This window comes from Tasmannia lanceolata, unplaced genomic scaffold (assembly GCF_043159265.1).
Source record: "Tasmannia lanceolata isolate RefF3 unplaced genomic scaffold, GAP_Taslan_0.1 ptg000002l, whole genome shotgun sequence".
Taxonomy (NCBI): Eukaryota; Viridiplantae; Streptophyta; class Magnoliopsida; order Canellales; family Winteraceae; genus Tasmannia; species Tasmannia lanceolata.
Window position 1 is genome coordinate 28,839,831 of NW_027518679.1, and position 27,937 is coordinate 28,867,767.

General features: G+C 38.6%; 3 protein-coding genes and 1 pseudogene across 3 annotated transcripts; 3 read left to right on the forward strand and 1 right to left on the reverse strand.

Annotated features, from left to right (window-relative positions):
• The first annotated feature begins 6,624 nt into the window (after window positions 1-6,624).
• On the forward strand, window positions 6,625-9,739 carry LOC143856179 (cytochrome P450 709B1-like). The gene is made up of 5 exons (XM_077366334.1): window positions 6,625-6,918; window positions 7,402-7,625; window positions 8,195-8,445; window positions 8,570-8,945; window positions 9,104-9,739. Exons 1-5 carry the CDS (start codon window positions 6,645-6,647, stop codon window positions 9,533-9,535), a joined length of 1,557 nt encoding a protein of 518 aa, XP_077222449.1. The 5' UTR covers window positions 6,625-6,644; the 3' UTR covers window positions 9,536-9,739.
• Window positions 9,740-12,558: 2,819 nt separating this feature from the next.
• Window positions 12,559-12,987, reverse strand: LOC143890293 (uncharacterized). Its single transcript, XM_077394929.1, has one exon. The coding sequence runs from the start codon at window positions 12,985-12,987 to the stop codon at window positions 12,559-12,561; it is 429 nt and encodes a 142-aa protein (XP_077251044.1).
• A 3,408-nt stretch (window positions 12,988-16,395) lies between these two features.
• On the forward strand, window positions 16,396-17,812 carry LOC143890301 (cytochrome P450 709B1-like; annotated as a pseudogene).
• Window positions 17,813-24,363: 6,551 nt separating this feature from the next.
• Window positions 24,364-27,892, forward strand: LOC143883646 (cytochrome P450 709B1-like). Its single transcript, XM_077386985.1, has 5 exons — window positions 24,364-24,658; window positions 25,531-25,754; window positions 26,325-26,575; window positions 26,700-27,075; window positions 27,234-27,892. The coding sequence occupies exons 1-5, from the start codon at window positions 24,385-24,387 to the stop codon at window positions 27,663-27,665; spliced, it is 1,557 nt and encodes a 518-aa protein (XP_077243100.1). The 5' UTR covers window positions 24,364-24,384; the 3' UTR covers window positions 27,666-27,892.
• Window positions 27,893-27,937: the final 45 nt, after the last annotated feature.

The following is a 27,937-nucleotide window of genomic DNA, read 5'->3' on the forward strand; positions in this document are numbered from 1 at the left end:
AACAGAAACAGACTCTTCAGTTTTAAGTTGCATTTATAGTATATGTACTGCTTTCATTCTTTTCTACATGTCATTAGTTAAGTAAAGGGCCTTACCAGTTGGCCCAAGGGCTATCCTGTTAAATGGAACTGAAATGTGTTCTCCTCTCTAATAAACCCTTTTGCCAATGTCATTCCAATAAATTTTGCTTGTTTAATGGATGAAAACTCTTAAGATCATGTCACGGAACAGCCTTTAGCTCCCGGTGAAGAAATACACTGTGGATTTTGGGACATGGTATTTATAGTTCCTAACGCAATTTGTGGTTTCTTTTTACAAAAATGTTTCAAACTTCCTCAGTGGAAGGAATTACATTTTCGCAGCTTTATTTATGAAAATTTATAATAATTGATAGACAAAGATATGCAATGGCTTTCAAGATGGCATTATTTTTCAAAAATGATCTTGAAGTGGTCATTGCCAAATAGTTTGAAATTTTTAGCAAATCCTAGATGGCTCATGTTAACTTCCCAACTTCTCCAAAAGCTTAAGCTGTTGGAGAAAGGCGTTATTTATCTTTTATACTTTAGCACTCCCCCGCACGTGTGGCCCACTTGGCAAACACGTGGCACATGTGGTCCCACTTTGGGCTGACCATCGCATGTGGATTTTTGCTATCCGGGAGGTTTGAACCTGGGACCTTTGGCTTTGATACCATGTTAACTTACCAACTTCTCCAAAAGCTTAAGCTGTTTGAGAAAAGACGTTTTTTATCTTTTATACTTTCACAGCTCAATCCAGCCATACCAAGGCTACTCTGGCAAAAGAAGAATTTAAAGCAAGAAAGTAGGACTCACCTTCCATACCACTAAGAGCAAGACGCAAGCTAATAGTCTGATATCATTTCTTGGTTAAAGCATTTGAAATGTTTCTAATCATCTCTGAAGCACGGGTACGGGTACGGGGTGCGAATACGACACGACACGGGTACGTGGGTACGTGATTTTCCAAAAAAACCGGGTGCGGGTACTTTCGGGTACGCCGAATATAATAATATTTTTTAATATTTAATTATATATTTACATAAATTAAAAAATTAATAATTGGAGAGCAATCAAATAACAATAACATCACCAAATTGAAAAATTCTAATATCACTCTTCATTTCATAAGTGATTAAGTTCTATATTTCAAAACATGAGGCATCAATACATCATTCATTTGAAATTTTTTTTATCGCCAGTGTGTTGACCAGTGCCTGAAAAGATGAGTGATTTTTAGAGGCCAAATTATGAGATTTTTTATACCGGACTTTTTGGATTTAATAATGTTTGGACATGATAGATTTTATGAATTTTTAAAATTTAAAAAATAACCTACCGTTTGGAATTTAAGAAAGTTGAAATTTTGACCCAACCCTTTTTCTGCGAATTTTGTACTAGAACAGGAGAGTTGACTTTTTTTTCCTTTTAGATTTGGGTCTTGAAACTATTTTTAATAAATCCACATTGGGGGTATTCCGTTATTTACATGTAAATCTTAAGTAAATAGACAATAAAATAGTAAAGACATTTACTTGTAAATACTAAGTACAGGAAAGGAGACAGGACAAGCAGGAAGGGTTTACAAACCAGATTAGAGAAGCAGGACATGTCGGGTACGCGTGGGTGCGCACCCCAACGCACCCGATACGCACCCAGTACAAGAAGAATGTTTTTTATTTTTTTTAATTATGGGGGTGCGTACCCGGGACATACCCAGGGTGTACCCGAACGTACCCGCACCCCATACGTTTCGAGTATGGGTACGGGAGGCCCTGGAGAGTGCCCATGCTTCCTAGGTAATCATCAATCAGATTAGTTCATTTCTGATATTATGGGCATGTTTCACTGCATCGAAACAGACCCTTAGGGGTGGGAACATTGTACAAACTATCCTTCTCTAAAGATATTAAAGAGGGAAGGACACCAGGCAGAGGAAGATAAGATGTGAAGAAGTGGAGACAATGCAAGTAAACAAGAACGAGAACGCATCTATTATTGATGGTTTGGGATTTAGTTGTAGCTTTCACCTTATCAGAAAATTGAAGTATAGAAACACGAAGACGAAAGGAAGAAGAGGAAGAGAGGAGGAGCTGGAAAGGCTCAACCGCAAGAGGAAGAGGAGAAGGAGCTTGAAAGGCTGAACCGCCAAGTTTCTCATGCCCCAATAGATAAGAAATTTCTTAATCATTTTCTATAAAGAAAATCCAAAGTTCCGAAACTTGCATTTGAAGTACATCAAGTGTAAGTTTTTGTTGTGAAAACCCCTCTAAAATAGCGATCTCCAATTTCAGTGGCGAACCAAAATGAAGTAGACAAACACAAGCAATCACAAGAAGACATAAAAGATTTACGTGGTTCGGCAATGCCTACATCCACGGCGAGACGATGAGAAACTCCACTATAAGAACAAGAGATTACAAGAGAAGATTGGAAAAATAATGGCTGATACTTGTTGCATCTCTCTATTTTTAATGGTGGGTTGAGAGTATTAGGGATGACTTAGATGAAGCAAATAGAATGAACTTAGGTCTGCTTTGAGGGAGACCTAAAACCTCCATTAAACATAGAAAAGTGATGGAAAACGCCTCCTTCTTCACTAAACGAAAATTCAACATTTAGAAAGACTACCTTGGTCAAACAAGTAATAAATCTCTAAAACTTAGCAACTAATATCAATAAAATCTCCTAGTCACATCTCCTATAAAATATCAAGTTAACAACCAAAACTCTTCAATTTCTTTCAACTCTTATTGTCTATTATTGAGACTTATTCAACTCTTAAAAACTTGCAAGATAACTCAATAAAGTCTCCTAATCACGTCTCCTATAAAATATCATGATAGAAACCAAAACTATTCAATTTCTATCTACTTTTATCGTCTATTATTGAAACTTATTCAACTCCTAAAAACTTGCAAGATAACTCCTGAATAAATGGTGGTACTGACATAGAATTTTAGTGCAGCGGATCAAGCAAGGAAACACAGCCGAAGCGCACGATCCGAAAATTGCCCAAGAATCCACTAGGGAACAAGAAAGATCTTAGAATACACTAGGAAAGAAGAGAGAAGAAAGGTAGAAAAAAAACCCTAGAATCCACTAGGAAGAAGAGAGAGAACAAGAAGAGATAAAGAGTGAAATTTTATTCCAATATTCTTGATTGATTCTAACTCACATTTACAACCTCTTATTTAAAAGAAATGCAATCCATGTGAGAGAGATCTAGAATCCTATCACAATAAGAAAGCAGCTATAATTAGAAGCGTAATCTTGCCAACTAAAAACCCATATTAATTCTAGTAAAAAAATTGAAAGAAAGTTACTAATCTACCACTAATATCCTACATCAGTCCCTCCCACTTGAAAGAACCTTGCCCTCAAGTTTAGACAAAATGAAAAGAACAAGCTTAAATTTAAGCCTGGTGTAGAATAGATCTGTAAAGATGAACTGGTCGCTTTGACCTAGAATTGAAATCCTTTGCATCGAATTAGATATTTCCATTTGCTTGCTAATCTGGCATGTGTGGACAGAAGGTTGGACTTCATTCGACTAGAAATCAAGCCCTCAGTAAACTCTTTAATCCTGGGTAGTTTAGGCAGAAAAATGACTCATTAAGGATTATAATGGCCTTAGTAGCTCATTTTGATTTAAAGTTGCATCAAATGGATGTGAAAATGGCCTTCCTCAATGGTAATTTAGAAGAATAGTTATATATGAACCACACTGAAGGATTTTTGTTTGAAAGTGGTAGTCACAGGGTTTACAAATTAAAGATATCTATATATGGACTAAAGCAGAACTCCCGTGGTGGTACCTTTAGTTTCCTGATGTGATTGTACATATCTTAAAGTCAGCGCGAGTGGGTTTATCTTTTGGTCCTATAAGTAGATGATATTTGCTGGCTACTAATAATTTAGGAATGTTATGTGAAGTGAAACAGATCCTAACTCAAACTTCGATGTGAAGGATAAGGGTGAAGCCTCATATGTCAATGGCATTGAAATTAAGAAAATAGATCTCAAGATATCTTGGGACTATCTCAGAAGGCCTATGTTAACAAAGTTTTGAAAAGGTTTTGGATACAGAATTGTTCACCAAATATAGCACGTCTCCTTAAAGGTGATAAACTCAGTGAGTCACAATTCCTAAAGTATGATTTGGAAAGATAACAGATGAGAAATATTCTCTATGGTTCGGCGGTTGGCAGTTTCCGAACATCGGTTATGCTGTAGGGTTTCTAGGGACTTACCAGAGAAATCTAGGGATGGATCATTGGACCACTGCAAAGAAGGTTTTACAGTACTTTCAGGGTATATAGGATTACAAGCTCAGATACAGACGGTCGGATATCTCAGAAGTGATCAGATATTCAGAATCGGACTTTGCCGGGTGTCATGATACTAGGAAGTCAATATTAGGGTATATCTTCCTATTAATGGAGGTGCCATTTCATTGAAAAGCATGGAGCAATGGCTGAACACTTCTTCTTTTACGGAGGCAAAGTTCATTGCGTGCTATGAGGTAACTATGCTGGGATTATGGTTGCGGAATTTTATCGTAGCGCTTATGATTGTGGATTATATCTTCTAGTCATTAGTAATTTACGATCATAATTCTTCCAAAGTATTCTTTTCTAACATGGATTTCCTTAAAGTTGGGGAGAATTTTCTTAATCGAGTGGCTACTACGAACATTTCTACTATACAGTTGACAGTGGATCCCATGACTAAAGGGCTTTCGCCTAAGTTGTATACGGAACATGTGGATCATATGGGTCTTGTAGTAATTAGTGATTAATTACATTTTGTCACTTTTAGCTGCAACATAAAGTGGATGATTCTGTTTACATGTTTTATACATATACAATACATAAAGTGTGTAAGCATTAAGGTTTGACAAAACAGACTCTCCCTAATGACAGATAAAGGTGGACATGGGCATTCGCGAGCCTATTAAATAAAATTTCAAACCACACATAAAGTGTACATTAGTGTGAATCTATGTATGTGATACATATAAGGTAACATTTCCTGTTGGAGGTGTATGCCGCTATGATTCGTACATTTGAGATACACTATAAGGTTGTACAATAAAGATAAAGTTAAAGATATTTAGGATTGAAGATTTTCTAAAACTATGGCCATAAAGTTTTCAAAATAAGTATTTAAGACTCCAAGTTGCTTTGTGAATATATACCAATGTGGAACAAGTGGGAGAATGTTGGCATTTTTGGTGTGGCCCACATTAGGACCCACACAGGAAAAACGTTTTGGGTTCTTCTAGAGGGCTTATCCAGTAAAGTTGTGTTTACAAAGGGAGTCTATAGATAAGTCCCAAAGTGATTTTAATTAGTAAAACACTAAGTGTTTGAGGTGTGGTGGGAAACAAAAAACATACAGTCCCAAATCCTACAAATATGTGTTGTTCTTTATGGAGGAACATGCATAGTTTATAACTGAAGTTTCCATGTAAAGTGGGTCCCTAATCTGAGAGGAAAATTGTTCCTATGTTTCCAACGATCGGGCCCTAAGGTCTTCTACAGATTATAAGAAAACTCTTTCATTGTTCGTGGCGCATTGAAGTTTGTGGTTTCAACCGTCTGTTCATGGGAATTCACAATCATAAGATCTAATCGCCGTGGCGAGAGGTAAGTTCCGCATTAATTACATAGTAATTTCTGGTTTAACACAATGTACTCTAACCTTATGACCATGTACTTTTTTTACTATCATGGCCCACTTGTTATATTTAGCTTAGTAGCATGTGCATGGAAAGTGATACATCCGCCCCCATTTCTTGCCAGGTACTACTCGTTTTACACTACTAGGGGTGGCCCAAGGAAGAAAAGGGCGTGGGTATATCATTTCTGTATATGCATGTAGTGAATGAATGAATCTCACTTAAGGGTGTCAATTTTGGCTCGGGCTCGGAAGCTCGCTCGAGCTCGGCTCGAATCCTTAACGAGCCGAGCCGAGCCGGCTCAGCTCGGCTCGTTAAGGCTGTTAAGAATTTAATATATTTAAATATATATATTATATGTTAATATAAACACTGAAAGGGTTGTCCAGGGAGTGAAAGTGGGAGGCAAAATAAGTCACTTCATTTTAGGAACCCCATTTGTTACTTGGACCACCCCCCCCCGGAAGATGAGGGGTGTGAACTTAATATAACCCAAGCTCGGTAAGGCTCGCGAGCCTAGCCGGACCGAGCCGAGCCCAAGCCTGGTTCGAGCCCGAGCCGAGCTTTTGAGCTTTACGAGCCGAGCCGAACCTGGCCAAGCTCAGCTCGGCTCAGCTCGTTTACACCCCTAATCTCACTAATATAGTGTTCTAGTTCTAGAAGAGCACGTAAACCCAAACATCCCTTGTCCACACATGTTTGACCATATCATTGAGAATTCCGTCCTTCCAGATGAGTAAGACTAGAAGAGATTGGTTTGACCACTTAGGAATGATGCTTTCTCTCACTGTCTCTTTTTGTCTGTGGGCCAAAAATTTGTCATTCAAACATCACTACCGTCCTCACATAGAGAGCCAAGCATTAAATCCTTGCCTATAAATACTAGCAATACTTCATATAATTCATCAAACAATTGAGAACATCTCTCACACTCTCTAGAGATGGGTTATGTTGACATATTTCAAGTGGTTTTTGTAGTGTTGCCGATCTCAAGGCTGTGGAAACTCTTCAAAGTTCTCTTATGGAGGCCTTATTCCTTCACAAAATCATTTGCGAAGCAAGGAGTAAGAGGACCCCATTACTCATTCATGTCAGGTTCTTTAGGGGAAATCAAGAGCTTGAAGAAGAAAGCAGAGGAGATGGTAATGGATACTCATTGTCATGACATCACACCTAGGGTCTCACCTCACTACTCCAAATGGTCCTCACAATATGGTATGGTCATACTCTCTTCTCTTCTCTTTTATTCTCTTATCTTGTTACAAAATGGTTGGTTTTACGCCTATCAAAAACGAATGGTGGGCATCATCTCTCTCTGTTTTGTCCCCTCTTTTTGTACATGAAAAAAATGGTGAAACTAGTGTTTAAAAATGCGGATGCTTTCCAAACCCAATCATAATAGATTTGGTGTCAAAGACTTTTGATTGACTTTGTAAGGCAAAACATGGACCAAGATAAAGAACGCGGCCAAGGTAAATGGGGTTAAGTTCTTAGAAAGGCGTATCAAAATAAAAAAATCAAAATTCAAAATATATACCTTTGTTGGGGCCATGAGTGTGTCAACGGGCCAGTCAATCTGTATTTGAAAAGTTGGCTAAGGCCAAGCTCATTGACCATTTGCCAAAAACCAGCTATTTGGGTTAGATAAATGAATATGATTATTCTTTGAGATTGACTGTAGTTTAATTTACCATGCAGGAGAGAAGTTTTTTTACTTTTTTGGGACAGAACCAAGGATCTGCATAACTGAACCTGATCTAGCCAAAGAAATACTGTCAAACAAGTTTGGTTTTTTCACCAAACCTAAGCCAAGGCCTTCAATATCAGCCCTGATGGGGAAGGGATTGGTTATGGTTGAGGGATCGGAATGGGTTAGGCATAGAAGGGCTGTCAACCCTGCTTTCAACATAGACAAGCTCAAGGTGAGATGCCTATTTCCCTTCTAAAGTTTTTTTCCTCGTGAGCCTATTTCCCTTCTAAAGTTTTTTTTCTCGTGACTGTTAAAATACTTGTACATTTCATCAACATGTTAAGCTCAATGTCAGATTGGTACCCAGTTTTTGCCTTATAAGACCTGTAAAGTCTATTAAGATCTTAAGCTCAAGAGAACATAGGTACCAATTTTCTTTGGTCTTACAGTCACTCTTTCTGCACCATTTTCACGATGGTTGAGTCACTTGTCTGTTGCCTTAGATGTTGGGTTTTTCATTTCAATATATTTCCCTTTCTATGACATTTTTTTATGTTTAACATCTTGAAGTTGAAACAGATAAAAAATAGATTCTATTAGTATTAACTTGTGTACTGAATTTAACCTCAATGTCAGATATCCATCTTCTTTTTTCACAAAATTACCTCTTTAAATCTGTTTCATGACTCTTAGAAAACATAGACTGGGATGTAGTTGTGGTATTAAAACTAAAGCTCAGAGTCTGAGATGATATAAAAAACCAAGTTTAATCCTCCATGGCTATTGCTTTTCATTTGATAGGTGATGACCAAGAGAATGGCATCATGCGCTTTATCGATGCTTGATCGGTGGCAAGATTTGGTGATTCAAGACAAGGGACAATGTAAAGAAATAGAGATGAATATCGAGTTTCAGGAGCTGACTGCAGACATAATCTGTCGTACTGCCTTTGGTAGTAGTTTCAATGAAGGAAGGGAAGTCTTTGAGGTGCAAAGAGAGCTTCAACAATTGGCCACAGATTCTAGTAATGATATGATCATCCCTGGTAGCCAGTAATTACCTCAGTCCCTTCCTCATTTTAAATATTTCAAATTCGCGTGGTAAACAGAATCCGTAGATTCAATTTTATACTAGAGAAGAACTTTGCATGATAATATCGACATTTTTTAATTGCAGGTATCTTCCTACTAGGTGGAACCTTCATATATGGAAACTCAATAGAAGAATGAGGAATACACTTGCACATATAATAGAGAGTAGGCTAAATTCCAAGGATGGAAACTATGGGAATGATCTACTTGGGTTGATGATGGGAATGTCAGAGACTGGCTCTGATAGGCAGAAAGGGGACCCGAAGCTAAACATGAAGGAAATCATGGATGAGTGCAAGACATTCTTCTTTGCAGGGCATGATACCACAGCTAATTTACTAACTTGGACTATGTTCTTGTTAAGCTTATACCCAGAATGGCAGGAGAGACTCAGAGAGGAGGTATTGAGGGAATGTGGGATGGAAATTCCAGAGGCAGATAACCTCAACAAATTAAAATTGGTAAGATGATTTTAGATTTTTTTTATTTTTCCACATACCTAAAGCACAAACTGATAAGAACAAAGGGATGGAAAACAATATCAATACACTTTACAAATTACAGACTTACAATAGTTTTGTTTATTTTATATTAAGCACAATGTTGATAAATTTTGTAGGTGAACATGGTAATTATGGAAACCCTGAGGCTCTATGGTCCGGCGATTTATATGACCAGAAAGGCATCCAGTGATATGATGTTGGGAAACTTGATGATCCCAAAGGGCACAGTTATAACAATTCCGTTGCAAATAATCCACACCAACAAGAAATATTGGGGTGAGGATGCAAATGAATTCAACCCATTGAGATTCACAGATGGGGTCTCAAAAGCAGCAAAACATCCTAATGCTCTAATGCCATTCTCTCTTGGTCCAAGAACCTGCATTGGGCAGAATTTCGCAATGATGGAAGCAAAGATGGTGCTAGCCATGACCCTTCAGAGGTTCTCCTTCACCCTCTCCCCACAGTATAAACACGCGCCAGCAGAGAAACTCACTCTTCAGCCAGAGTTTGGCCTTCCTATTCATCTTAGACCTTTGGGTGTATAAAACAGGAACAGACTCTTCAGTTTTAAGTTGCATTCGTAGTATATGTACTTTTTCATCCTTTTCTACATGTCATTAGTTATCTAAAAGGTCTTACCAGTTGGCTGGGCTATCCTGTTAAATGGAATTGAAATGTGGTCTGCTCTATAATGAAGAAATTTGATAGTGTATTTAAATAAATTTTGCTTGTTTAATGGATGAAAACGCTTAGAGAATCATGTCCCGGAATAGCCTTTAGCTCCATGTGATGAAAAATGCTGTGGATTTTAGGAGATGGTATTTATAGTTTCTAAAGCAATCTGTGGTTTTTAAAAAAGTATCAAACTTCCCCAACGGAAGGAATTACATTTCGCAACTTTATTTATGAAGATTTATAACAATGGATAGCCAAAGATATGTAACGGCTTTCAAGATAGCATTATTTTTCAAAAATTATCTTGAAGTGGTCATGGCCAAAATAGTTTCAATTTTTCTAGATAGCTCAATCCAGCCATACCAAGGCTACTCAGGCAAATGAAGAATTCAGAGCGAGGGAGTAGCAAATTGTAACATGGAAGCTTAATTTTAGGCGTAACTTCTTTGATAGAGAGATTGCTCAGACACCTCTTGCCGACTCTCTTGACTCCTGCTATGTTATTAAGAATACGGAGTGATGGAGACCATTCTAAGGCCCATATTTTAAGTTTTAAGTATTTTCCAGGTGTATTTAACTTTCTTAGGTTATAGGAGGTAGGCGTGCAATTCGGGTTGGGTTCAACCCGGAAAAAGGTAGGTCAGGTCGGGTTCGGGTTCTGGTTGAGTTTTCCCAACGCGGGTTGAGTTCGGGTCAGGTTCAGGTTGAGGGCTTGGGCAACCCGACCTGAGTGAAACCCGGCCTTTTTTTATTTTAGTAAGCTTAAAATGTCTGGTTGGTTCATGTTGACTCGGGTCGGTTCGGGTTAAGGTTGATAAAAACGGGTTCATCAGGTCGGGTCGGGTTGAACCTCATTGGGTTGGAACTTGGGTCAGGTCGGGTTCGGGTTGAGTAAATGGTTCCTCTGGTCGGGTTTGAGTTGGCCTCAACCCGACCCAACCCGACCTGAGTTGCAAGCCTAATAGGAGGGGTACCACGGGTCTTTTCCCAACAATATCACCTAGGCAGTGTTCTTTTGATTTCTTTTTTCGCTTATTTTCCGCGTAGACCTCACCTTTTTCGGCATAAATGCATTTTTTGGGTGTTTTCTTGTTTTCCTTGCCGTCCTCCTCAGATTGTCATCGGGCTAGCCATCTCCAGGTACGGTCTCTCTCTCTCTCTCTCTCTGACCTCCATTCTCTGTGTATGGGTTTCATTTGACGCTTCCCCCCTCTCTCTCGCTGTTGAGTTAGTGATACAAAATCATCAGTTGTATTTCATTCTTGGAGTGGATCCCACTTGGCCCTTTTAAGTGGGATGTGTCTCTCTCTCTATCTATATATGATTTGTATATGAACGAGAGGTTTTGAAGAAGAAGGGAAAATGTAGAGAGAAGGGGAGAAAAGGGTAAGGCAAGGCAAGAGGGTTTTCTCTGGGGCTCTATGTGGGCTTTTGTGGTGAAACAAAAGCAAGGTTCTTCTTCTCGAGGAGAAAGCTAGGGCAAGGCAAGAGGGTTTTCTCTTGGGGGCTCTAGGAGAGCTTTTGTGGTGGAGCAAAGCAAGGTTATTCTTAAGGAGAAAGCTAGGGCAAGGCAAGAGGGGTTTTCACTTGAGGGCTCTAGAAGGGTTTTTGTGGTGAAGCAAAAGTAAGGTTCATCTACTCAAGGTTGAGGAGAAGGTTTAGGGGGCAAAAAAGAGGGGTTTTCTCCAAGGCTCTTGGAAGGCTTTTTTGTGATGAAGCAAAAAGGGTTGTTTACTTCCAGAGGGTGATTCACCCTTCTCGTCGTCGATGGGGTTGGCTTGGACATTAGTAACTCGGGGGTGGGAGGGTGGAGGAGGAGGGTTTAGCATTGGCCATCGTGACAACCGGCTGAGGGGACAGGTTACAAACAAGTACTGGTAGTTTACCTGGCATATCCGCTACTTATTGAGTCAAACCATTGAGCTGGTCCATCGTGGGACTAGTCAGAGGGGGCATAGTGGACACCGGGGATTCTTCTATCCGGGGAAGCGAATTTCGTCTCAACGGAGGATCTTGGTTTGAGGTAGAGTCTGGGTTGACACTGCTTCGAGTGACCCTATCGCTTTGTTGAGGGTTTGTGGTATTCTTCATCTTTCAAATTTAGAAGAATATTCCAACGGTCAGCGCCAATCTGATGATGCATAAATTTGGTACGCATGATTAGTGACTGGTTCAGCTTCAACCTGTGATTGATCTGCTCTCACAGAAAACACGTTAGGGGTCTTTGAGTTGTGACTCCGGGAGACCACTCCGGCAGTCAAGTCAGAAATCGGCACAACAGGAGAGAAACCAAGCAACAGGTGAACTCGAGAGTGCCTCTTTCTAGTAATTCAGGATACTGGAGATGTGTACCTTTGAGCTTGGGGGTGCTTTTATAGAGGATGACTTCACAATAGTTTAGGAGACTTTTTTTTTTTTTTTTTTTTTAACCCGGAAAGATAACGACCCCGGGGTGGATCGGCAAATTTATATATAAAAAGTTGGGACCATACAAGAGGAGGGAAAACCTCCTAGCCATCAATACAGGAAGCCGTAGCCCTAGAAAGAGAGAAAGGAGGAGGGGAAGCCTCTAACTCGACAAAATAGCAAGCTAAAGCCATAGGAAAAAGACAACAATCAATGCTTAGAAGGGAGAGTGCCCTTAGTTGATCTTGCTTCTGATGTTGGGAAGGCCAAGTGCATCACATCTTGCTGCCCCTCTTACCAGGCGAGGCATGGAGGCCCAGGAGGGATAGAACAAATTGGATCTTGATGAGCAGCCGAAGTTTGCAAGGGCATCTGCAACTGAGTTTCCCTCTCTGAATTGGAGTTTGCAAGTGGGAGACAAAATGCAAAGAAGTGGTTGAATCTCCTTCCAGAGATATTAGATTGCCCAAGGGATTTGCCCTTTCCCCTAGATGAGATCGATCAGAACTTTGCTATCTGATTCCACGATTATCTTGCTCATATTAAAGGCCTTGCAACAGCGGAGCCCGTTCAAGAGTGCACGAGTTTCCGCAACCATGTTAGAGCCTTTCTCGTAGTAAAGAGAGAAAGCTAAGATAACCGTAGATTTTTCATTTCGAATAACTCCTCCTCCACCTGCTTCTCCAGGGTTCCCCTTCGAAGCTCCATCTATGTTGAGCTTAAGAGTTCCTTTAGGGGGTCTCTTCCATAGAATCCAGCAATCCTTTTGAATCCTTGGACGGCAAGGAGAAATGCCAAGCTGGGACAGAGAAAGAACCTCTAACAAGTTTGGTTCCTTGAGAGGAGAATGGCTACAATCCAGGTTTCTCCTCTGAAATGGTGATGATGATTCTATTGGTGGAATTAGATTTTCCATTCATTCGTCTGCTACAACGCTCTTTCCAAATTTCCCAAGCTATGATGGGAGCTGTGAGGCTGAATAGATGGGCTGCTTGAGTTTTTCTTTTAGTTCCTGCTTTCCACCAACTTATAATTCTAGTCTTGATAGACTGAAATTGGATCAGATTGAAGTTCCAAAGGTTGGCAAACTCTGACCAAATAGATCGAGCTAACTCTCCTTCTATGAATAGGTGGTTCATGGTTTCCTCTTTATGGATCGAGCAACAAACACATTTGGATGGCGCCTGAATGTGCTTGCTTTTTATTCTTTCATCTGTGGCAATGGCATCCTGGAAAACTTTCCAGAGGAAACAGCTGATTTTTGGAGGGATAGATCCCCAGGTTGGTGCGGCCCAGTTCACATTACTATTTCTAGTCCTGTTGACGATCCATGCTGACTTGGTACTAAAGGTGCCTGATGGGGTGGGACACCAAATCAAAATATCTGGAGATTCATTCAATTGGAGCCTGGTGTGGAACAACACCTCAATCCAGACTGTCGAGAGGTGTGGTTCAATGATCTCCATGTTCCAGCCCCCTGATGGAAGGAGCATGTCTTTGATAGTAGCAGTGATGTTTATGTCTTCTCTATTTTCAGCCAAGAAGAATAATGGGGTGCTACCCATCCAGAGATCAGCCCAAAAAGAGATGGATCCATTTCCAACAATCCATCTTGAATTTTGAATCCAAGTAGCTCGAACAGATAAGATTTCTTTTCACATTTTTGAACAACCACGAGTTGGTTGAATTAAATTCAAGTGATGTTTTCTGCAGTATATCGATCTGATAAGGGAGCTCCATAACGAGTTGTTAGAGTGAAGGTGGTGAAGAGACTTTAATCTGAATGCTGAGCTGAGTTCCGAAAGGGATTTAGTAGCCAGGCCGTCCTCCACTTTGGGCTTGGATATACGACTCCATGATACCCAGTGCATTTTGGCTCCTTGATCACTGCCGCCCCACCAAAAACTTGACAACAAGTTCTCTATTCTCTTTAGGACCTCTTTGGGAGGACACATTGCTGATAATGTGTGAATAGGAGTGCTGGACAGGACCTGATTGATGAGAACTAATCTCCCAGCTTGGGAAAGTAGCTTACCTTTCCAGCCCTCTATCTTTCTTCTTATCTTATGAATTAAATCATCGAAGAAGCTGGATTTCACACGCCCTACATAGAGAGGTACTCCCAAGTAAGTGATTGGTGGAATTTTATTAGTGAATCCAGTTGTGCTTGCGATAATTTTTCTTCTAGATGGAGAGGTCTTCTCAGAAACAGCAAAGCAACTCTTTGATTTGTTAACTAGTTTAGGAGACTTGCTTTGATTACGAGTCTTTCCTTATTGGGCGATTTCGTTTGGAGATAAACACCCGGTTTCCTCATGGGAACTGACTTTTATATGGGTTCACTGTCCTTTGGAGAGTTGCCATGCTCATAGTGAATCCTTCTCGCATCCCTTTAGAGGGCGAGTTTGGTTTCCTCATTTAGGTTCATTTCCACGTATCATTAATCTAAGGGAGAATTGGATTTTACCCCTAACGCTGGATTTACTAATAGAGTACCCGACATCTGTTGATCTTTTGACTATTCGCTATGTAATTGCATGTTTAAACTCTGATAAGATTTGATTATCTAATGAATCAATATTTCAAATCTATCTTAGATTTTTTTATTTCTTGTATATTTATATACTTCACATTTCCTATTCTCCCTTGGTTTACCATGGACAGAACAATGTACTATAACTACCTTAGGACCATGTGCTTGTTTTAGTAACATGTTCCAGTTCTTATATCTAACTTAGCAGTAGGTGCTTGGAAAGTGATATATTTGCCCCCTTTTCTTCCCATGGACTACTCTTTTTGCACTACAAGGGGTGGCCCAGATATGTCATTTCCTGTATGCATGTAGAGAAAGATTGAATCTCACTAATATAGTGTTTTAGTTCTAGGGGTGCAACTCGGTTCGATGCATGTAGAGAAAGATTGAATCTCACTAATATAGTGTTTTCCACATGAGACCCTGATGTGGACCCACCGTCACATGAACTTCTCTATCATTATAGGGGTGCAACTCGGTTCGATTTGTGGGAATTTTGATTGAGCTTTTATAATAAAATGGGGTCCGATTTGGGTTGGTTCCAAATCAATTTCTTAGAGAATCTCAACTCAGCCCCACCCAAATTGCACCCGTATCTATAAGAAAGAAGAGAGTTTTTTCATTCACCAATGAGGATAGAGAGTTTCACACTTTGCGGATATAGGTTTAAAGGTCATAAACCGAATCATGTAAATCTTTGTCTCAACTTTTAACTTTTTTTTTTTTTTGTTTCTCTACATTCGTCATTCCTAACACACAACGCTAAACATACGCCTGGGCCAGGACTTACAGGTCCTTACCTTGAAAATTCTTCGCTATAGGATGATCTTAACCCTATGATCTTTGAAGGTTAAAATGGATGACTCATGGAAATATTTGCAGGATAGAGGGTCAGAAACATCCTATTGAGAAGATTTTTGGGGCAGGCCTATCTACACCAACAAACGAATGGCTTAGATCACCCAATAATGTGGGTCCAACCAAAGTTGGCAAATCATGTAAGGAAAAAGCCGGGATAGAAAAATTCAAGTTTAATACGCTATTGGCTTAAAAACATTTTGTAAAAACTGGTCAAATAAATAAAAAGAACAAAAAAAAATGCATTTAATACGTTTAAAATTGGGAAGTGATATATCCGCCCCTTTTGATTACCGGGGACACCCAGAGCTAGTGTATCGAAGACTAAAGTGGGGCTGAAGTACTTGATGTCAGAAGAATTTTGTGGGCCTGATTGCCATGTACAGTGGCACTGGGTGTCCCAAGTAATCAAAAGGGGAGGATATATCACTTCCCTTAAAATTTTATCATTTGCAAAGTAGAGTACAGGTAAAATTGGAAAGTTGGTACACGGCGAACAGTCAAAACGTGTTATTTTGACTGCATGTACTACCAATCTTCTAGAAACATATTATTAAGAATTCCGTCCTTCCAGATAAGTAACTTAGGAATGATGCTTTTTCTCACTGTCTCTTTCTATATCACTCTTTTTGTCTGTGGGCCAAAAATTTGTCCTTACAGGAACAGAGGTGTGATATTAAAACTAAAGCCCAGAGGTGATCTAAAAAACTTAACCGTTTTCATGACTATCATTAAAACACTAGTGAATTTCCTTGAGGAGTTGGGCTTGTATTTACAATTTTTTATGGCTTGATTGATAAGGATGAATTAATTGATTAAAAATGATTTTGAAATGGGAAATGATAATTCATCTGACCTTTGATCGGATGGTAATAAGAAGTGAGACCCACTTTCATGATATTTAATCCTCCACGGCTTTTCATTTGATAGGTGATGACTAAGAGAATGGCATCATGCACTTTATCGATGATTGATCGTTGGCAGGATCTGGTGATTCAAGACAAGGGACAATGTAAAGAAATAGAGATGAATATCGAATTTCAAGAGCTTACGGTAGACATAATCTGTCATACTGCCTTTGGTAGTAGTTTCAATGAAGGAAGGGAAGTCTTTGAGGTTCAAAAAGAGCTTCAAAAATTGGCCAGTGACTCTAGTACTGATATCATCATCCCTGGTAGCCAGTAATTATCTCACTCCCTTGCCCTTTTGAAATATTTGAAATCCATGTGGTAAATAAAATGCGTAGATTCAATTTTATACTAGAGAAGAGCTTTTACATGATAATATCTGAGACATTTTTTAATTGCAGGTATCTTCCTACTAGGTGGAACCTTCATATATGGAAACTCAATAGAAGAATAATGAGGAATACACTTGCACATATAATAGAGAGTAGGGTAAATTCCAAGGACGAAAACTATGGGAATGATCTACTTGGGTTGATGATGGGAATGTCAACAACTGGTTCTAATAGGAAGAAAGGGGACCCAATTATGGGAATGATCTACTTGGGTTGATAATGGGAATGTCAACAACTGGCTCTAATAGGAAGAATGGGGACCCAAAGCTAAACATGAATGAAATCATGGATGAGTGCAAGACATTCTTCTTTGCAGGGCATGATACCACAGCTAATCTACTAACTTGGACTATGTTCTTGGTAAGCTTATACCAAGAATGGCAGGAGAGACTCAGAGAAGAGGTATTGAGGGAATGTGGAATGGAAATTCCAGATGCAGATAAGCTCACAAATTAAAATTGGTAAGATGATTTTTTATTTTTTCTATTTTTCACTGACATAAAGCACAAACTGATAAGAACAAAGGGATGGAAAACAATATCAATACAGCTTAAAAATTACAGACTTACAATAGTTCTGTTTATTTTATATTAAGCACAATGATGATAAATTTTGTAGGTGAACATGGTAATTATGGAAGCCCTGAGGCTCTATGGTCCCGCGATTTATATGACCAGAAAGGCTTCCAGTGATATGATGTTGGGAAACTTGATGATCCCAAAGGGCACAGTCATAACAATTCCGTTGCAAATAATTCACACAAACAAGAAATATTGGGTTGAGGATGCAAATGAACTCAAGCCATTGGGATTCACAGATGGGGTCTCAAGGGCAGCGAAACATCCGAATCCTCTAATGCCATTCTCTCTAGGTCCAAGAACCTGTATTGGGCAGAATTTTGCATTGTTAGAAGCAAAGATGGTGCTAGCCATGATCCTTCAGAGGTTCTCCTTCACACTCTCCCCACAGTATAAACATGCGCCAGCAGAGAAACTTACCCTTCAGCCAGAGTTTGGTCTTCCTATTCATCTAAGACCTTTGGGTGTATAAAACAGAAACAGACTCTTCAGTCTTAAGTTGCATTTATAGTATATGTACTGCTTTCATTCTTTTCTACATGTCATTAGTTATGTAAAGGGCCTTACCAGTTGGCCCAAGGGCTATCCTGTTAAATGGAACTGAAATGTGGTCTCCTCTGTAATAAACCCTTTTGTCAATGTCATTCCAATAAATTTTGCTTGTTTAATGGATGAAAACTCTTAAGATCATGTCACGGAACAGCCTTTAGCTCCATGTGAAGAAATACGTTGTGGATTTTGGGACATGGTATTTATAGTTCCTAACGCAATTTGTGGTTTCTTTTTACAAAAATGTTTCAAACTTCCTCAATGGAAGGAATTACATTTTCGCCGCTTTATTTATGAAAATTTATAATAATTGATAGACAAAGATATGCAATGGCTTTCAAGATGGCATTATTTTTCAAAAATGATCTTGAAGTGGTCATTGCCAAATAGTTTGAATTTTTTAGCAAATCCTAGATTGCTCATATTAACTTACCAACTTCTCCAAAAGCTTAAGCTGTTGGAGAAAGGCGTTATTTATCTTTTATACTTTAGTACTCCCCCGCATGTGTGGCCCACTTGGGAAACATGTGACACATGTGGTCCCACTTTGGGCTGACCATCGCATGTGGATTTTTGCTATCCGGGAGGTTTGAACCTGGGACCTTTGGCTTTGATACCATGTTAATTTACCAACTTCTCCAAAAGCTTAAGCCGTTTGAGAAAAGGCGTTATTTATCTTTTATACTTTAACAGCTCAATCCAGCCATACTAAGGCTACTCTGGCAAAAGAAGAATTCAAAGCAAGGAAGTAGGACTCACCTTCCATACCACTAAGAACAAGATGCAAGCTAATAGTCTGATATCATTTCTTGGTTAAAGCATTTGAAATGTTTGTAATCATCTATGAAGCACGGGTACGGGTATGACACGACACGTGTACGTGGGTACGTGATTTTCCAAAAAAACCAGGTGCGGGTACTTTCGGGTACGCCGAATATAATAATATTTTTGAATATTTAATTATATATTTACATAAATTAAAAAATAAGAATTGGAGAGTAATCAAATAACAATAACATCACCAAAATGAAAAATTCTAATATCACTCTTCATTTCATAAGTGATTAAGTTCTATATTTCAAAACATGAGGCATCAATACATCATTCATTTGAAAAAAAGTTTGTCGCCAGTGTGTTGACCAGTGCCTGAAAAGATGAGCAATTTTTAGAGGCCAAATTAGGAGATTTTTTATACCGGACTTTTGGGATTTAATAATGTTTGGACATGATAGATTTTATAAATTTTTAAAATTTGAAAAATACCCTACCGTTTGGAATTTAAGAAAGTTAAAATTTTGACCCAACCCTTTTTCTGCGAATTTTGTACTAGAACAGAAGAGTTGACTTTTTTTCCTTTTAGATTTGGATCTTGAAACTATTTTTAATAAATCCATATTGGAGGTATTCCGTTATTTACATGTAAATCTTAAGTAAATGGACAATAAAATAGTAAAGACATTTACTTGTAAATACTAAGTACAGGAAAGGAGAGATGACAAGCAGGAAGGGTTTACAAACCAGATTAGAGACGCAGGACGTGTCGGGTACGCGTGGGTACGCACCCGACACCCGCCCAGTACAAGAAGAATGTTTTTTATTTTTTTAATTATGAGGGTGCGTACCTGGGACGTACCCAGGGCGTACCCGAACATACCCGCACCCCATACGTGTCGGGTACGGGTACGGGAGGCCCTGGAGAGTACCCGTGCTTCCTAGGTAATCATCAATCAGATTAGTTCATTTCTGATATTATGGGCATGTTTCACTGCATCGAAACAGACCCTTAGGGGTGGGAACGTTGTACAAACTATCCTTCTCTTAAGATATTAAAGAGGGAAGGATACGAGGCAGAGAAAGATAAGATGTGAAGAAGTGGATGCAATCCAAGTAAACAAGAACGAGAATGCATCTATTATTGATGGTTTGAGATTTAGTTGTAGCTTTCACCTTATCAGAAATTGAAGTATAGAAACACGAAGACGAAAGGAAGAAGAGGAAGAGAGGAGGAGCTTGAAAGGCTCAACCGCAAGAGGAAGAGGAGAAGGAGCTTGAAAGGCTGAACCGCCAAGTTTCTCATGCCCCAATAGATAAGAAATTTTTTAATCATTTTCTATAAAGAAAATCCAAAGTTCCGAAACTTGCATTTGAAGTACGTCAAGTGGAAGCTTTTGTTGTGAAAACCCCTCTAAAATAGCTATCTCCAATTTCAATGGCGAACCGAAATGAAGTATACAAACACAAGCAATCACAAGAAGACATAAAAGATTTACGTGGTTCGGCAATGCCTACATCCACAACGAGACGACGAGAAACTCCACTATAAGAACAAGAGATTACAAGAGAAGATTGGAAAAATTATGGCTGATACTTGTTGCATCTCTCTATTTTTAATGGTGGGTTGAGAGTATTAGGGATGACTTAGATGAAGCAAATAGAATGAACTTAGGTCTGCTTTGAGGGAGACCTAAAACCTCCATTAAACATAGAAAAGTGATGGAAAACGCCCCCTTCTTCACTAAACGAAAATTCAACATTTAGAAAGACTACCTTGGTCAAACAAGTAATAAATCTCTAAAACATAGCAACTAACATCAATAAAATCTCCTAGTCACATCTCCTATAAAATATCAAGATAACAACCAAAACTCTTCAATTTCTATCAACTCTTATTGTCTATTATTGAGACTTATTCAACTCCTAAAAACTTGCAAGATAACTCAATAAAGTCTCCTAATCACGTCTCCTATAAAATATCATGATAGCAACCAAAACTCTTCAATTTCTATCTACTGTTATCGTCTATTATTGAAACTTATTCAACTCCTAAAAACCTGCAAGATAACTCCTGAATAAAAGGTGGTACTGACATAGAATTTTAGCGCAGTGGATCAAGCATGGAAACACAGCCGAAGCGCACGATCCGAAAATTGCCCGAGAATCACTAGGGAAGAAGAAAGATCTTAGAATACACTAGGAAAAAAGAGAGAAGAAAGGAAGAAGAAAAATCCTAGAATCCACTAGGAAGAAGAGAGAGAACAAGAAGAGATAAAGAGTGAAATTTTATTCCAATATTCTTGATTGATTCTAACTCACATTTTCAACCTCTTATTTAAAAGAAATGCAATCCATGTGAGAGAGATCTAGAATCCTATCACAATAAGAAAGCAGCTATAATTAGAAGCGTAATCTTGCCAACTAAAACCCATATTAATTCTAGTAAAAAAATAGAAAGAAAGTTACTAATCTACCACTAATATCCTACATGAGTCCCTCCCACTTGAAAGAACCTCGCCCTCGAGTTTAGACAAAATGAAAAGAACAAGCTTAAATTTAAGCCCGGTGTAGAATAGATCTGTAAAGATGAACTGGTCGCTTCGACCTCGAATTGAAATCCTTTGCATCGAATTAGATATTTTCATTTGCTTGCTAATCTGGCATGTGTGGATAGAAGGTTAGACTTCATTCGACTAGAAATCAAGCCCTCAATAAACTCTTTAATCCTGGGTAGTTTAGGCAGAAAAAGGACTCATTAAGGATTATAATGGCCTTAGTAGCTCATTCTTATTTAAAGTTGCATCAAATGGATGTGAAAATGGCCTTCCTCAATGGTAATTTAGAAGAATAGTTATATATGAACCACACTGAAGGATTTTTGTTTGAAAGTGGTAGTCACAGGGTTTGCAAATTAAAGATATCTATATATGGACTAAAGCAGAACTCCCGTGGTGGTACCTTAAGTTTTCTGATGTGATTGTACATATCTTAAAGTCAGCGCGAGTGGGTTTATCTTTTGGTCCTATAAGTAGATGATATTTGCTGGCTACTAATAATTTAGGAATGTTATGTGAAGTGAAACAGGTCCTAACTCAAACTTCGATGTGAAGGATAAGGGTGAAGCCTCATATGTCAATGGCATTGAAATTAAGAAAATAGATCTCAAGATATCTTGGGACTATCTCAGAAGGCCTATGTTAACAAAGTTTTGAAAAGGTTTTGGATACATAATTGTTCACCAAATATAGCACGTATCCTTAAAGGTGATAAACTTAGTGAGTCACAATTCCTAAAGTATGATATGGAAAGATAACAGATGAGAAATATTCTCTATGCTTCGGCGGTTGGCAGTTTCCGAACATCGGCTATGCTGTAGGATTGCTAGGGACTTACAAGAGAAATCTAGGGATGGATCATTGGACCACTGCAAAGAAGGTTTTACAGTACTTTCAAGGTATATAGGATTACAAGCTCACATACAGACGGTCGGATCACTCAGAAGTGATCAGATATTCAGAATCGGACTTTGCCGGGTGTCATGATACTAGGAAGTCAATATTAGGGTATATCTTCCTATTAATGGAGGTGCCATTTCATTGAAAAGCATGGAACAATGGCTGAACACTTCTTCGTTTACGGAGGCAAAGTTCATTGCGTGCTATGAGGTAACTATGCTGGGATTATGGTTGCGGAATTTTATTGTAGGGCTTATGATTGTGGATTATATCTTCAAGTCATTAGTAATTTACGGTCATAATTCTTCCAAGGTATTCTTTTCTAACATGGATTTCCTTAAAGTTAGGGAGAATTTTCTTAATCGAGTGGCTGCTAAGAACATTTCTACTATACAGTTGACAGTGGATCCCATGACTAAAGGGCTTTCGCCTAAGTTGTATACGGAACATGTGGATCATATGGGTCTTGTAGTAATTAGTGATTAATTACATTTTGTCACTTTTAGCTGCAACATAAAGTGGATGATTCTGTTTACATGTTTTATACATATACAATACACAAAGTGTGTACACATTAAGGTTAGATAAAACAGACTCTCCCTAATGACAGATAAAGGTGGACATGGCCATTCGCGAGCCAATTAAATAAAGTTTCAAACCACACATAAAGTGTGCATTAGTGTGAATCGGTGTATGTGGTACATAGAAGGTAACATTTCCTGTTGGAGGTGTATGCCGCTATGATTCGTACATTTGAGATACACTATAAGGGTGTACAATAAAGATAAAGTTAAAGATATTTTGGATTGAAGATTTTCTAAAACTATGGCCATAAAGTTTTCAAAATAAGTATTTAAGACTCTAAGTTGCTTTGTGAATATATACCAATGTGGACCAAGTGGGAGAATGTTGGCATTTTTGGTGTGGCCCACATTGGGACCCACACAGGAAAAACATTTTGGATTCTTCTAGAGGGCTTATCCACTAAAGTTGTGTTTACAAAGGGAGTCTATAGATAAGTCCCAAAGTGATTTTAATTAGTAAAAGACTAAGTGTTTGAGGTGTGGTGGGAAGCAAAAAACACACAGTCCCAAATCCTACAAATATGTGTTGTTCTTTATGGAAGAACATGCGTAGTTTATAACTGAAGTTTCCATGTAAAGAGGGTCCCTAATCTGAGAGGAAAATTATTCCTACGATTCCAACGATCGAGCCCTAAGGTCTTCTACAGATTATAAGAAAACTCTTTCATTGTTCGTGGCCCATTGAAGTTTGTGGTTTCAACCGTCGGTTCAAGGGAATTCACAATCATAAGATCTAATCGCCGTGGCCAGAGGTAAGTTCCGCATTAATTACATAGTAATTTATGGTTTAACACAATGTACTCTAACCTTATGACCATGTACTTGTTTTAGTATCATGGCCCACATATTATATTTACCTTAGTAGCATGTGCATGGATAGTGATACATCCGCCCCCATTTCTTGCCAGGTACTACTCTTTTTACACTACAAGGGGTGGCACAAGGAAGAAAAGGGCGTGGATATATCAATTCCATATATGCATGTAGTGAATGAATGAATCTCACTAATATAGTGTTCTAGTTCTAGAAGAGCAGGTAAACCCAAACATCCCTTGTCCACACGAGTTTTTACAGTACTAAAACAACCATGACCACATGTGCAAGCCAACTGTCTAATCCTTAGAGCCCCGCGTATGGTCTCTCTCCATCTCTCTCTTTCTTTTCTTCTAGAAGAGAGAACGAGGCATGGAAGTACTAGGTAGACTGTAGACATAGGTTTCATTCACACATGAGGCCCTGATGTGGACCCAACCTCTCAGGGACTTCTCTATCACTTGACTACTAGAAAGACGAGATTTTTTATTTATTTAGAAAAGAGACAAGAGCTCTCTAGTGACAAGAAGATAGAAATATATCGACGCACGGTCAATTTAGAAAAGAGACAAGAGCTCTCTCATGGTCAATTTCACCATTTACTTTATTTACTAAACGGGTACTACCAATCTTCTAGAAATATATTATTGAGATTCCGTCCTTCTAGAATGTTTGACAACTTACGAATGGTGCTCCCTCTCACACTGTCTCTTTCAATATCTCTCTTTTTGTCTGTGGGCCAAAAATTTGTCATTCAAGCATCACTACCGTCCTTACATAGACAGCCAAGCATGAAATCCTGCCTATAAATACTAGCAATACTTCATATAATCCATCAAACAATTGAGAACATCTCTCACTCTATAGAGATGGGTTTTGTTGGCATATTTCAAGCGGTTTTCGTAGTGTTGCTGATATCAAGGCTGTGGAGACTCTTCAAAGTTCTCTTGTGGAGGCCTTATTCCTTAACAAAATCATTTGCAAAGCAAGGAGTAAGAGGACCCCAATACTCATTCATGTCAGGTTCTTTAGAGGAAATCAAGAGCCTGAAGAAGAATGCAGAGGAGATGGTAATGGATACTCATTGTCATGACATCACACCTAGGGTCTCACCCCACTACTCGAAATGGTCCTCACAATATGGTATGGTCATACTCTCTTCTCTTCTCTTCTATTCTCTTATCATGTTACAAAATGGTTGGTTTTACGCCTATCAAAAACGAATGGTGGGCATCATCTCTCTCTGTTTTTTCCCCTCTTTTTGTACATTAAAAATGCGGATGCTTTCCAAAACACGGCCAAACCCAATCATAATAGATTTGGTGTCAAAGACTTTTGATTGACTTTGTAAGGCAAAACACGGACCAAGATAAAGAACGCGGCCAAGGTAAAATGGGGTTAAGTTCTTAGAAAGGCGTATCAAACTAAAAAAATCAAAAAATGCCCAAAACTTTAAACATAATAAATCAAAACAGGGAGCTGATATCTGCTAATTAACCATGTTTTGATAATGGGACGAACTCACCTCGTTTGTTTTAACCAGCTGCCAAAGGCTATTCCAAATTTACAATCATGTAAAAAAAAAGTGAGTTCGTCCCCATTATCAAAACATGGGAAGACCAAGAGAGACATATAATTGTGATGCAAATCTTCTAGATTTGTGCAGTCAACTTATCAAAATTCAAAATATATACCTTTGTTGGGGCCATGAGTGTGTCAACGGGCCAGTCAATCTGTATTTGAAAAGTTGGCTAAGGCCAAGCTCATTGACCATTTGTCAAAAGCCAGCTATTTATGAAACGTTGCCAATTAACTTAATATAATGGTAATTATATAGAGTAATTGCTTTCTTCTACTCCACCCAACATTAAACATCCAAATGCTTTTTTCTACATGGTTTTTGTGTGTGAAATTACATGGTACTCTTATATTTGTGCTAATCTCTAGAGGATTTGGGTTAGATAAATGAATATGATTATTCTTTGAGATTGACTGTAGTTTAATTTACCATGCAGGAGAGAAGTTTTTTTACTTTTTTGGGACAGAACCAAGGATCTGCATAACTGAACCTGATCTAGCCAAAGAAATACTGTCAAACAAGTTTGGTTTTTTCACCAAACCTAAGCCAAGGCCTTCAATATCAGCCCTGATGGGGAAGGGATTGGTTATGGTTGAGGGATCGGAATGGGTTAAGCATAGAAGGGCTGTCAACCCTGCTTTCAACATAGACAAGCTCAAGGTGAGATGCCTATTTCCCTTCTAAAGTTTTTTTCCTCGTGAGCCTATTTCCCTTCAAAAGTTTTTTTTTCTAGTGACTGTTAAAATACTTGTACATTTCATCAACATGTTAAGCTCAATGTCAGATTGGTACCTAGTTTTTGCCTTACAAGACTTGTAAAGTCTATTAAGATCTTAAGCTCAAGAGAACATAGGTACCAATTTTCTTTGGTCTTATAGTCACTCTTTCTGCACCATTTTCACGATGGTTGAGTCACTTGTCTGTTGCCTTAGATGTTGGGTTTTTCATTTTCAATATATTTCCCTTTCTATGACATTTTTTTATGTTTAACATCTTGAAGTTGAAACAGATAAAAAATAGATTCCATTAGTATTAACTTGTGTACTGAATTTAACCTCAATGTCAGATATCCATCTTCTTTTTTCACAAAATTACCTCTTTAAATCTGTTTCATGACTCTTAGAAAACATAGACTGGGATGTAGTTGTGGTATTAAAACTAAAGCTCAGAGTCTGAGATGATATAAAAAACCAAGTTTAATCCTCCATGGCTATTGCTTTCATTTGATAGGTGATGACCAAGAGAATGGCGTCATGCGCTTTATCGATGCTTGATCGGTGGCAAGATTTGGTGATTCAAGACAAGGGACAATGTAAAGAAATAGAGATGAATATCGAGTTTCAGGAGCTGACTGCAGACATAATCTGTCATACTGCCTTTGGTAGTAGTTTCAATGAAGGAAGGGAAGTCTTTGAGGTGCAAAAAGAGCTTCAACAATTGGCCACAGATTCCAGTAATGATATCATCATCCCTGGTAGCCAGTAATTACCTCAGTCCCTTCCTCTTTTTAAATATTTCAACTCCGCGTGGTAAACAGAATCTGTAGATTCAATTTTATACTAGAGAAGAACTTTACATGATAATATCGACATTTTTTAATTGCAGGTATCTTCCTACTAGGTGGAACCTTCATATATGGAAACTCAATAGAAGAATGAGGAATACACTTGCACATATAATAGAGAGTAGGCTAAATTCCAAGGATGGAGACTATGGGAATGATCTACTTGGGTTGATGATGGGAATGTCAGAGACCGGCTCTGATAGGCAGAAAGGGGACCCGAAGCTAAACATGATGGAAATCATGGATGAGTGCAAGACATTCTTCTTTGCAGGGCATGATACCACAGCTAATTTACTAACTTGGACTATGTTCTTGTTAAGCTTATACCCAGAATGGCAGGAGAGACTCAGAGAGGAGGTATTGAGGGAATGTGGGATGGAAATTCCAGATGCAGATAAGCTCAACAAATTAAAATTGGTAAGATGATTTTAGATTTTTTTTATTTTTCCACATACCTAAAGCACAAACTGATAAGAACAAAGGGATGGAAAACAATATCAATACACTTTACAAATTACAGACTTACAATAGTTTTGTTTATTTTATATTAAGCACAATGTTGGTAAATTTTGTAGGTGAACATGGTAATTATGGAAACCCTGAGGCTCTATGGTCCGGCGATTTATATGACCAGAAAGGCATCCAGTGATATGATGTTGGGAAACTTGATGATCCCAAAGGGCACAGTTATAACAATTCCGTTGCAAATAATCCACACCAACAAGAAATATTGGGGTGAGGATGCAAATGAATTCAAGCCATTGAGATTCACAGATGGGGTCTCAAAAGCAGCAAAACATCCTAATGCTCTAATGCCATTCTCTCTTGGTCCAAGAACCTGCATTGGGCAGAATTTCGCAATGTTGGAAGCAAAGATGGTGCTAGCCATGACCCTTCAGAGGTTCTCCTTCACCCTCTCCCCACAGTATAAACACGCGCCAGCAGAGAAACTCACTCTTCAGCCAGAGTTTGGCCTTCCTATTCATCTTAGAACTTTGGGTGTATAAAACAGGAACAGACTCCTCAGTTTTAAGTTGCATTCGTAGTATATGTACTTTTTCATCCTTTTCTACATGTCATTAGTTATCTAAAAGGTCTTACCAGTTGGCTGGGCTATCCTGTTAAATGGAATTGAAATGTGGTCTGCTCTATAATGAAGCAATTTGATAGTGTATTCAAATAAATTTTGCTTGTTTAATGGATGAAAACTCTTAGAGAATCATGTCCCGGAATAGCCTTTAGCTCCATGTGATGAAAAATGCTGTGGATTTTAGGACAT

What these genes read in the sequence shown, in the direction of transcription:
- LOC143856179 (XM_077366334.1), top strand. Translation starts at nt 6,645, where the DNA reads ATGGGTTATGTTGACATATTTCAAGTGGTTTTTGTAGTGTTGCCGATC. An exon ending in TCAACATAGACAAGCTCAAG is followed by an intron (nt 7,626 to 8,194) that starts GTGAGATGCCTA and finishes TTCATTTGATAG; the next exon opens with GTGATGACCAAGAGAATGGC. An exon ending in ATGATCATCCCTGGTAGCCA is followed by an intron (nt 8,446 to 8,569) that starts GTAATTACCTCA and finishes TTTTAATTGCAG; the next exon opens with GTATCTTCCTACTAGGTGGA.
- LOC143890293 (XM_077394929.1), bottom strand. Translation starts at nt 12,987, where the DNA reads ATGGAAAATCTAATTCCACCAATAGAATCATCATCACCATTTCAGAGG.
- LOC143883646 (XM_077386985.1), top strand. Translation starts at nt 24,385, where the DNA reads ATGGGTTTTGTTGGCATATTTCAAGCGGTTTTCGTAGTGTTGCTGATA. An exon ending in TCAACATAGACAAGCTCAAG is followed by an intron (nt 25,755 to 26,324) that starts GTGAGATGCCTA and finishes TTCATTTGATAG; the next exon opens with GTGATGACCAAGAGAATGGC. An exon ending in AGCTCAACAAATTAAAATTG is followed by an intron (nt 27,076 to 27,233) that starts GTAAGATGATTT and finishes TAAATTTTGTAG; the next exon opens with GTGAACATGGTAATTATGGA.